Below are 11478 nucleotides of genomic sequence, written 5' to 3' on the forward strand. Positions count from 1 at the left end.
AGTAACCTTTGCATATGAATATCACTATTTGATACATTGTCAAAGAGAAGCTTTGAGTCATTTGAGCAATTATCAAACACTTCCTGTCTGTGACATGCCACTGCAAACAACCGGTAGATTTAGCAGAAAATCTCAACGGCTGAGATACAGCCCATGTCAAACGCTCGCCAGATATTTGATGAGCCATATGGACAACAATGTAATTCCGAGTCTATATTTCACGCATGCGTGTTTCTCTAGCGTCTGAGGACAAACGGACCGTAGGAAACAGCGGAAATGAACCCAAAACTACCGAGGCGGTGGAAGGTGTCGGAGAAAAAAAAAGAAAAGATGCGAGTCACTCACCGAAACGCACGGGCTGGATGTTGCGCTTGGAGTAGGCGACCGCTGCACAGTTACCAACGCCATTCAGGCTCCGGTAAACGGATACCTGAGAGAAACTGGTGGTGGCGAGACAGACATAATTGTGTCAGAGGAGATCAGCCGCTGCTCGCCCGTTGCTACTGCTCTCTGTCGCGCTTCCTCTCTGTGACTCCTCTGCGCATGCGCCGGAACCGCCAGCTGTCAAGATTCAGTGGCCTCAAGCCATGGTTAACTACTGTGTACATGCTGTGTACTGAACAAGCACGTGAAATAAAGAGTTAAACAGCATTTTCAAAAGGTCCAGGTTGGGTTTCTCTTAATAATTTAGTCTATCTAAAAAAACAAAACAAATTTATATAAACTGCTATGAAATGCCTTTAAAGCTAATTTAATAGTTCACACAAAAATGAAAATTCTGTCATCATTTACTCACCATCATGACGTTCCAAATTGCTCTCTTCTGTGGAACATAAAATTATATATTATGAAGAATGTTGATAACCAAACAGTTTCGCATTGACTTCCATTTTATGGACAAAAAATTACAATGGGAGTCAAAGGGAACCGAAGCACTTTGATAACCAACATTCTTCAAAATATATATTTTTCCTGACATGATGAGGGTGAGTAAATGATAACAGCATTTTCATTTTGGTGTGATCTATCCCTTTAAAGCAGGGTTTCTCAAACTCGGTCCTGAAGGGCCACTGACCTGCACAGTTTAGCTAGCTCCAACCCTGATCAAACACACCTGAGCAAGCTAATCGATGTCATGTTCAGGATCACTAGAAACTCACAGCTAGGTGTGTTTGATCAGGGTTGGAGCTAAACTGTGCAGGACAGTGGCCCTCCAGGACCGAGTTTGAGAAACCCTGCTTTAAAGCTTCCAACTATGGTTAATTGGTTAATAATAGCTTTACATTTTCATGGTTAAAGTAATTAAATTACAGTAATTAATTACTTAGTAATGCATTACACTCAACAACACACACACACACACACATCTCTCTGTTTTCTCAGATAATGTGCAGACAGGAAATGGGTTTACAGACAAGCTGTGACTTTTCTTTTCTTTTGCTCGTAACCTCCACTCCCACACTGCTGCTTCACACATGCCAAAGCAAATGCAACTCAGTTCTTTGTAGGTCATGTGATACTCTGAAAGATGAATAGATTGTAGGCCTACAGTTTATTTTGCTTCATGACCAGTGTGAAGCCACCCAAAGCATTTGACACACACAACTTCATTTGTAGAGGAAACTTCCTCATACCTTATTTTACTCTATTTGCCTCTGACCATTCAACCAAATTCAGCGTTTACCTAAATCTCTCTGAATGGCATTAACAGTGAGAGTAGAGAGAGTAGAGAAAATGAGATTAGGATTACTGCAGGTGCAACAGAGTTTGGGTTAACGCTGAGATACAATATAAAGAATGCCATCCACTTTAAGTAAATCATTTAACATTCAAATCAGGAATGGCACAGTAGGACACATTACAGAAAGAAAAACTGTTCACATACAGAAATCGGCAAAAATGTCGACTCTTATTTTTAAATGGACAAAAATAATTTATGGATGTATAACTATACACACAATAGAAATAAAGAACTGCTGTACCCAATTACAGATTATGGAAAAAGTGGACCCGACTTTTAACCAGATCAGCCTTTGCAATAGGCCTTTATACATGGTCTTACATAATAGACCTAGTCATAAGACATATAAGATAAAAAGATAAAATATGTATAGTACTTATAAAAATATAATAGTAGCTACTGTACTGTCTGTTCTGTAAGAATGACTGCAATTTGCCAGGGGTGTGGCTCTTGATGATTTAGGGATTTATTAAAGAGATTGTCACCATCTAGTGGCAGCCTGTTCTGTATCTACTCGAACAGTTTCGTTCCTTTTTTTTTTTTTTTTTTTTAGCATAGGCCTACAAGAAAAACTTGACTATGGACATGAATTAAATGTAGCCTAGCCTACTAGGCTATTTCAATAATTATTAATAATATAAACAAATGTTTATCTCTCAATTTGCTTACATTATTTCCTTTAAATGCCTTTATTTAAACATGTAAACATTTAATTTTCCTTTGATTGAGAATTTTAGCAGATAGTGAAATGATAAAACAAATTTCTATACCGTCAGTAGAAATTTGTTTTCACTAGGCTATCTGCATGTGCCTTATTACTTTGTAAATTTAGTTACTAAACATGATTAAACTCCATTAATGTACAATTATAATCACGTTTCTATATATTTTATATTTGTGAAACGTTTTATGGACACTCCCCAAAGAAATGGGTCAAGTTGATGTTAAAAACCAACAATATCGTTCGATTCGTATACGGTACTTTCACAAAAACGTAAACGCAATCAATATGACTAATTTGTGATCACACATAGGGTATTTTAATTTATCGTTGTTTTTTAAAATAATTGTGATTAATTACGATTCGATTCTGCTTTGTTGCTTTAACGTCGTATTGATCTTAAAGTTATCGAATCTGCTGTACGCCAGATAGTTTTGGAAGCAAGATGGCGACCTCTGGTAAACAGTAAGTGCCTTAATTCTAACTTTCAGTTATTTCGTCCCCTTACACAAGACATATGAAGAAATTATAGTTTATAATAATGGAGATGGAATGATGATTGTGTGTGCATGTTGTTAAAGAGTATCTTGATAAGAACAAGCTAATCAAAATAGTCCGAGCCTCTGAGCTAATGCTGCTATCCCCAAAACACACGTGAATACAATAATATTAGCCACATTATAAATCATAAAGAAATTGTATTTACATGTTGCATTTTACTAAAATCTCTAATTAGCTCTACGTAATTTTCTAGCTTTTTTGCAGATAACTGTCCTTACATGAAATTGGGAGTGGTTTGCTTGGCTAAGTTACCACTGCTGAGAAAAAACATCTAAAACCAGCCTAAGCTGTTTAGCTGGTCTTTGCTGGTTTAAACTGGACATAGCTAGTTTAAGATGGTCAAAACAAAACCAGTGTTTGGCTGCTTTTAAAACCCCAAACCAGTTATGATCAGGCTGTGAGATTGACAGCCAACCAGCTTAAGCTGATTTTAGCTGGTTTATCTTTCCCCCTGTAGCCTAAATATATATATATATATATATATATATATATATATGAAGAGTTCAGATGCAAAAGCCTCTAAGTGCCATTTGAAATTTTCTTCTAGAATGATCATTTTTATCAAGCTCGTATATTTAAGTTCAGTAATTTCACTTAAATGGTAATGAAGATTACCTATTAATTGTCATTTAAGTGAAATTATGTTGAAGATGAAAATGTTAAACTAAACTTAGCCATTACTTACAATATATACTAAGTCGTATTCATACTGTCTTGTGTGCATTTAAGGTATGGGCTCATTTTGCCTCAGAAGAGTGCATCAAAATCTGCCCTTCTCTCCCGCCCCTCTGTGTTTGGAGATGATTCTGATGATGAGGTGACAGCTTCTATGAATCCGAATATGACTTTCTCTACACTTAAATCAGTGTACTGTAATAAAACACAACCTCTTATATTGTAGACCTCTGTTGGGGAGAGCTTGAAGAAGGAGGCAGCCAAAAAGAAGATGATGAAGCAGGTGAGCATGGAATCCATGGCATCCCAACAACCTTTGGATAATTATTCCAGGTTAATGGTGTTGAAATTATTTTGTTACACATCCCACTTCAGACCCGTCTTGAGATGCAAAAGGCACTTCAAGAGGACAGCACTGTCTATGAATATGACAACGTGTATGATGATATTCAGAAAGAGAGACTGGAAAGCAATAAAAAATTGCTAGGTGGCACTGATAAAAAGGTATATTTTAAAATTGTATAACAAAAAAAGCTGCTTTGTTCATTCAATAGACATTCTTTGTTCATTCAATAGACATTCTTAAAGGAGAACTCCGGTCAATTTTAACATTGAGCTCATTTTTTTGTAAATTTGGAGTGCTGTCAGTACAGAGATCAACGACAAAAATCGGTGTTGCCTACACCGTGTTATCCTCTTTTTAAAATTTGCACCCTGTTGACTTCAATGGGGCAAGTTTTAAACCTGCTTTTAGCCTCTTAACATCCTTGATGTGTCATTACAAGTGCACACCTAATGTGAGTGATTCCTTCAGAGTGAACACGGGTGAATCTGACTGCAGTAGATCTGAAAGATATGGATAAAAATGATGTTATTTCAGCCAGCGCACATACCTGTATTTACATCCTGTTTTCGGTCGAAGCCCACAGTAATCGATTGTTGAGTTCACGCGCATAGGTTTAGTACGTACGATCATGCGCCCGAACTCGACAATCGACTACTGTGGACTTCAACCGAAAACAGGATGTAAATACAGGTATGTGCGCTGGCTGAAATAACATCATTTTTATCCATATCTTTCAGATCTACTGCAGTCAGATTCACCCGTGTTCACTCTGAAGGAATCACTCACATGGCTGTGCACTTGTAATGACACATCAAGGATGTTAAGAGGCTAAAAGCAGGTTTAAAACTTGCCCCATTGAAGTCAACAGGGTGCAAATTTTAAAAAGAGGATAACACGGTGTAGGCAATACCGATTTTTGTCGTTGTTCTCTGTACTGACAGCACTCCAAATTTACAAAAAAATGAGCTCAATGTTAAAATTGACCGGAGTTCTCCTTTAAGACCAATTCACACCTAGAATGATAACTATAACTATATAAGCAGCATCCACACTAATGGATGATATTGTTCCGTTTATCATAAGCATGTGTTACAGTTTTGTCGTCTGCTACTTTAAATGGATTCTGATTGGCTGTCTATGTTTTTATCATTCAGTAGTTGGAAAAAAATGGTTCTGAAAGGGATTTCAGTGAAATCATTTCTCTTTGTTGTTATCATCATAGTGTGGATTTCCCTATTCTCATAGAATTAGAACGATTATTAAAACTTCATATTTATTGTTCTAGTTATTGTTTTTGGTGTGGATGAACCTTGAGTTTAAATCAATATAAGTCTGTATAGCTGTTGTATTACTATATAAAGCTTTTGAAATAATTTTTTGAAGTAGCACATGATCAATAGCTAATTGTTCACTTCAACATTTTCAGCCCAAGTATATTAACCAGCTGATCCGAGCAGTGGAGGAGAGAAAGAAGGAACAAGAACGTCGTGATGAGAGGAAAATTCAGAAGGAAAGAGAAGCAGAGGGCGAGATGTTTGCTGATAAAGAGGCTTTCGTCACCTCAGCTTATCGCCAGAAGCTTAAAGAAAGACAGGAAGAGTTGGAGAGAGAGAAGAGGGAAGCAGCGTTAGAAGGTGAGTTCTTGAAGTGTAATGCAGTGTTGTTATGAGTATTAAAATGGACATACTTAATAATTTTCTTTTTCATTTTTAGCTGCACTGGATGTAAAGAAGCAGAAGGATCTCAGTGGATTTTATCGACATCTTCTCAATCAGACAGTCGGAGAAGAGGCAGTTCCTGATCGTAGTGCTCAAAGGTGAGGCATATCCAGCTTATCTTGCAGTGCGGAAGCAAGATCTTTTTTTATTTGCGCTACACACCAGGGTTTATGACTATGATAATAATACCAGTTTATGATTATGATCAAGCACTGTTTTTTGACTGCTAAAATAACTGGAAGTGGCTGACACCAGAATCAAAATGGCTGCACCTGCTCTTACATTACAAATAAAGTGGATATGTTTATCATAGATGAGTGCAAAACAAGCAGGAACTTCAAGCATAAAGTGCATGAAAACACAATTACATACCCCAGGTTAACATTAAATTGTTACAGGTAAATGGTCTTTCGTGCAGTTCTGCTCATAAGTTTACAAACCCCTTGTAAAACATGCAATGTGCTTAACATAAAAAAACCTGCAAATGATATTAATTTTAAAAATTTGTAATAATTAAAAGCTTACATAAAAATAGCATAGTAAATAATAATTATTTTGGATTAAGAACCTGACTGTAATTAAGGTTATTTTCTGTATGTTGATGACACATAAATTAACATTTAATTTCATTTAAATTCATGTATTATGAGACGCGAGTTCAGTTCAAACGGCATCATATATCTGAAAAGGTTAAAGGGATAGTTCACCTAAAAATGAAACTTCTGTCATCATTTACTCACCTTCAAGTTGTTCCAAAGGTGTATGAGTTTCCTCGTTCTGCTGCACACAAAAGATATTTTGAAGAATATGGGTAAGGATACAATGGAAGTCAATGGGGTCCTTCAACTGTTTGGTTACTGAAAGTCTTCAAAATAACTACTTTTTTTGTTCAGCAGAAGAAATTCATTAAAATTGAAGGTGAGTAAATGATGACAGAATTTTCATTTTTGGGTGAACTATCCCTTTAACTACTCTTTTATTCTTTGTTACCTGTCGCATTTTAAATTGCTAACTATTTGAAAGTTTGTGAAAGCTCTAATAAAATGATTAATCTTCAACTTGAAATTGTTTTAGAGAGGAAAAAGCCACAAGCTCTGCAGCAGCAGAAAGGTCACCGACCCCGGAGCCCACACTGAAACAAAGAGAGAGCGAGGCTGAATCCCACAGTGATGAGGACCAGAGCGATAACAGAGCAGTGTTCAATAAAACCACCACAAGTGGCAACCACTCAAAACGCCAATACAGACAAAAATCCCCTCATTCAGACAGTGGTGATGAGCAAGACCGGGAGAGGAAAGATGTTAGAGACAGAAGTCTCAAAGATAGAGACCGGGATAGGACAAAGGAGAAAGAGAGGACGAAAGACAGAGATAGAGAGGACAAGCACAGTCATAGAAAGGAGGACAGGGACCGCAGAAGAGAGAGGGAACGAGACAGGGACAGAGAAGAGGATAGAGGCCGAGACAGGAGGGAAAGGGACAGAGACGACAGACATGGTAAGAGGGACAGACGAAACAGCAGTCCAAAAGACAGAGAACGGGAGCGGAAAGGAGAGCAAGATCGAGACAGAAGAGACAACAGCCCAAAGGACAGAGAACGGGACCGCAAAGGAGAGCGAGATCTGAGGGATGGAGAAAGCCAGAAAATGGACAGCAAAGGGAAAATCGGGGATGAAGAAAAGATAAGCGAGGGGAAAACTGACATTGCTAAAGAAGAAGAAAAGATAATGGAAACTGAAGATAAAGGTGAAGCAAAACAGGAACCTAGTAAATTTGCAAAACGCAGCTGTGACCAGACTGTAAATTCAGCCAGAGAGAGATACTTGGCTCGGCAAATTACTCGTTTTGCGGCGAAGCCCTACATTGAAAAAGATGACGACTAGTTAATGGATTGACCATTATATCTCACTTTTGAAGACATTGTATGTTTCCCTCTTTGAAACAGGAAATATTGGTTTGATAAAGGCAAATAATTGAAATAATTTATGGTTTAAGAACATAGGGAGAATTGAGCTTGTTGGGTGCTTTTTTGTGTGAATTTCACTTTAAATGTGTAATTGTCCATTGGTGTTAATAAAATAAACTCAAATGGTACCAATTGTGGCAAAGCTTTTTAGGGGCCGTTTATATGACATCGTTTTGAATTAAAAACGGAAAACTTGTGCGTTCTGCCCCAGCGGCAAACTTCCGTCTCTCTCTTGAATCCAACATGGAAGTGACTTAAACTGCAATTCATTGACTGGCCACTAGAGACAGGTTCCAAAAGAGTCATTCCCATAGAATCCCCATGTTAAAATGCCAAACTTTACGAGATGGTCCTCACTGCAGAACACAAAATCTAGGGGGAGGAGTTGGATCTGGATCCAACTCCTCCCCCCTGGATTTCGCGTTCTCCCACCTTACATATACCTAAACCTACCCATCTCCGCCCCCTGATCCCTAAACCTACCAATCTCCACCTCTTAGATCTGAATCCAACTCCGCCCCCCTGGATCTAGTGTACTGCAGTGAGGTGATACTGAACTTTACAGCAGAAAACTATTTACAGCCTTGTACAAAAAATGGTTTTGGAATGAATATTTCTTTATTTTCATGGCTGTGTTGAATAGGGGTAGTTGACAACGTTGTCATTTGTATACGAAAAATACTTCTGTTTTTAGCACATTGTCGTTTAATCATACCACCAGCAAAAGCCATTTTGCACCATGTTTTTTTGTGCTCTTCAAGGTATTGGACTTGCTTGAGGCTTTTAATCAACAGAAATGGGGAAGGGCAATTAACCACTTCACTTTTATTTAATGGTGATATTTCCCCATTGTATACAACATGCACAGGTCACGATCTCCTTCCCCACCACTGATGGAAATTTCCGTCATTTGTGAGAAAATGCTTCCCCACCACTGACAGAATTTTCACTGATATATGCTAGGGGGCGCTATAACATCTTCTGAAAGTACTGAATTTCCTGATCAAAACAAATGCGAAGATGGAGAATAATTTGCATATGTAAAGTAACGAGATCAACATTCAACAGCATATAAATTAAAACTGCCTAATGTTACCGAATGAAATGTCGATCCAGAATGAGATATAGGACTGCGCAAGCACTCGTCTGAATTCTCAGCTTTTTGCTCAAAATGTTGCTTTTATTAATGAAACTTACCCACATTCAAGTGTTGAATACATGAAGCTAGAATAAATCTGATTTTGTTGAAAAGCAGAGGGTCTGTTCTTTCTTTTGATACATTGCATGTTCAGATATACAAAATATTGTGGGTGCCATGAAAATTGAGAAAAAAGGGAAAAGAAAACGCTGACGGTGAAAGTTACAAGGGATAGGTCACCCAAAAATTCAAAATCTTATTTGTTACAAACCTGTAGAAATGTCTTCTGTACACAAAGGAAATTTTGAAGAATGTCAGTAACCAAACAGTTGATGGACCCCATTGACTTCTTTAGTATGCCCCACAACTGTTTGGTTGCCCATATTCTTTAAAATATCTTCAAGCAAAATAAATTCATACAGGTTTGAACTACTTGAGTAAATTTTTTGGGTGACATCCCTTTAAGGTGTTAACACGTCTGCATTGTAGGCAACAATTTCCCCTCACAGAAACAATGTAGAAAACACAAAATATGTGCATAAACAACTTTTATTGGGTTGAGTTTTTTCTTAAAGTTACAATACAAAGAAGTTCATAATACACACACAAAAAAAATCTAAAGCAGCAGTCGTCCCAATCCCCTTCGTTTGAAATCTGGTGGAAAAAAAAAAAAAGATTTACATTTAGATTTACATTTGCGGGCCATATTTCTGAAAAGCTTAACATTTTGTTTAGTCAGAAAACCGTTTATCACCACTGATCAATCTGACGGTAATTCCAGCTATCAGTTTAGGTTTCATCATTATAAAGAACTCAGGCAGTATTTAAGTAACATTCCTGTAAAACTCACCACAAATGTGTGAAGTCCTCGTAGAATATCTGCAAAAGACAGACAGATTGTTAAGGAACAGATAATACATGTGGATGTGGGAAGTACCTCTTCCACATTTAGTGTGCTCAGAAAACCGTTTATCACCACTGATCAATCTGACGGTAATTCCAGCTATCAGTTTAGGTTTCATCATTATAAAGAAATCGGGTAGTATTTAAATAACATTTAGGCAGAACTCACCAGAAATGTGTGAATTCCTCGTAGAATATCTGCAAGACAGACAGATTGTTAAGGAACATATCATACATGTGGGAAGTAACGTTACTTCTTCCCCCTTAAGTGTGCTCAGAAAACCGATCATCACCACTGAACCATCTGACGGTAATTCCAGCTATTTTCAGTTTAGATTTCATCACAACACAGTATGAAAGAAAAGTATTATTGTAAAATAGTGGAAACTTGGTCCATTGCGTCTTACCATAATCAGTCGTATATTTTTTCGAAACTTCTCTGAACACACATTCACTGCGTCGCAACTTCAGGACAGAAAGACCTAACACGCGTGCGCCTCGTGATTTATATACACGAGTTGCTTGATGACGTAGTCCTTCCTGTTCTTCTGGTATTGAAAACACTAAGCGCGATCTGCTCATTTCTGCCAACTACTGGATTCACTTATAACCTAGAATTCGTACCTCAGGTCGTATTTTCGTTGATTCTTTTGGGGGCATTGATTTCCTTTTGAGGTGTGACTTAGTTTGTTACTTACTAAAATGTAAATTGTCATCTTTTCATAGTCAGGTAGGCTATTATTATATCGGAAACTGATATACAAGCACTATTTCCCCCCACATGGTTGTTCTTTGTGGAATAATAAGTGTATCCTTCCTTATTAATAGGAAATCTGTGTTCTCTCAGGACTGGATGGATAAAGGTGTCTGGTCCATTGTACACATTATGGATGGGGAAGGAAATGTCCTTATAACTTATAACTATAGTTATGACAATTTTTGTGAAAAATACCATATTATTTGTACTCAGAAATTATATGTTTCTTTGTTAAAAGCTGTTCCTGATGGTTTGGTTCAGCTGGTTAAAGGTGCATTGTGTTATTCACCTGTGATTCCAAGTCTTAATTTTGTGAAGGAGAGCTGTAAGATTAAAGTTTTAAGAACATTTGTAAATACAGAGACTTTCCTTCTAAAGTTAGAAAGATACCTCTTGTTTTTGATTTTCCTAAAAAATAAAGTGGTTCAAATTAGAACAAGATTTCTCACTTTCCAAAGGTCAAAGAGGTTCAGTTTAAAATTATGAATGATATTTATCCTTAATGAGTTCCTCAGACACATATTTAATTTGGGTTATAATGAGCGCACCTTTTGTGAAGCAGACATAGAATCATTGGAACATTTATTTTATTTATGCAAATTCTCAAAGAAATTCTGGGATGACCTTTATGTTTGGTTGAGTTTTAAATATCTAATAGACTTTTATTTTAAATCTATAAAATATTTTTTTAATTATGATAGTGAATTATTTGGTTAACAATATTGGGATGTTGGCCATGCAGATTCTTTAAAGGAACATGCCGACTTTTTGGGACTTTAGCTTATTCAGCGTATCCCCCACAGTTAGATAAGTCAATACATACACGTTTCATCTCCGTGCGTGCTGTAACTCTGTCTGACGCACCCACCGCTAGCCTAGCTTAGCACAAAGACTGGAGGTAAACGGCTCCAGCTAGCATACTGCTCCCAATAAGTGACAAAATAACGCCAACA

The 11478-nt window shown here is 37.2% G+C and overlaps 2 protein-coding genes and 1 long non-coding RNA gene across 3 annotated transcripts in view; 1 reads left to right on the forward strand and 2 right to left on the reverse strand.

Moving 5' to 3' along the window:
- Positions 1-556, reverse strand: part of ssh2b (slingshot protein phosphatase 2b) — a 33199-nt gene extending 32643 nt beyond the window's left edge. Inside the window, exon 1 of the mRNA XM_079898757.1 lies at positions 346-556. Coding sequence (XP_079754883.1) covers positions 346-408 — 63 coding nt within the window. The 5' untranslated portion in view covers positions 409-556. The remainder of the gene's footprint in view (positions 1-345) is intronic.
- A 2282-nt stretch (positions 557-2838) lies between these two features.
- Positions 2839-7855, forward strand: nsrp1 (nuclear speckle splicing regulatory protein 1). The gene is made up of 7 exons (XM_079846703.1): positions 2839-2927; positions 3753-3840; positions 3925-3981; positions 4074-4202; positions 5471-5678; positions 5758-5860; positions 6837-7855. The coding sequence occupies exons 1-7, from the start codon at positions 2908-2910 to the stop codon at positions 7642-7644; spliced, it is 1413 nt and encodes a 470-aa protein (XP_079702829.1). The 5' UTR covers positions 2839-2907; the 3' UTR covers positions 7645-7855.
- Positions 7856-9296: 1441 nt separating this feature from the next.
- LOC307144373 lies at positions 9297-10285 on the reverse strand. The gene is made up of 3 exons (XR_013818732.1): positions 10176-10285; positions 9716-9966; positions 9297-9519 (listed from the first exon to the last, which is right to left on the reverse strand). It is a non-coding gene; the product is annotated as an uncharacterized lncRNA (long non-coding RNA).
- Between the last annotated feature and the right edge of the window lie 1193 nt (positions 10286-11478).

Source organism: Squalius cephalus, assembly GCF_949319135.1.
Source record: "Squalius cephalus genome assembly, chromosome: 17".
In the NCBI taxonomy this organism is placed as follows: domain Eukaryota; kingdom Metazoa; phylum Chordata; class Actinopteri; order Cypriniformes; family Leuciscidae; genus Squalius; species Squalius cephalus.

Coding starts and splice junctions, on each gene's coding strand:
- nsrp1 (XM_079846703.1), top strand. CDS start 2,908: ATGGCGACCTCTGGTAAACA. Junction 3,982..4,073: donor AAAAGAAGATGATGAAGCAG/GTGAGCATGGAA, acceptor ATCCCACTTCAG/ACCCGTCTTGAGATGCAAAA. Junction 5,679..5,757: donor GAGGGAAGCAGCGTTAGAAG/GTGAGTTCTTGA, acceptor TTTCATTTTTAG/CTGCACTGGATGTAAAGAAG.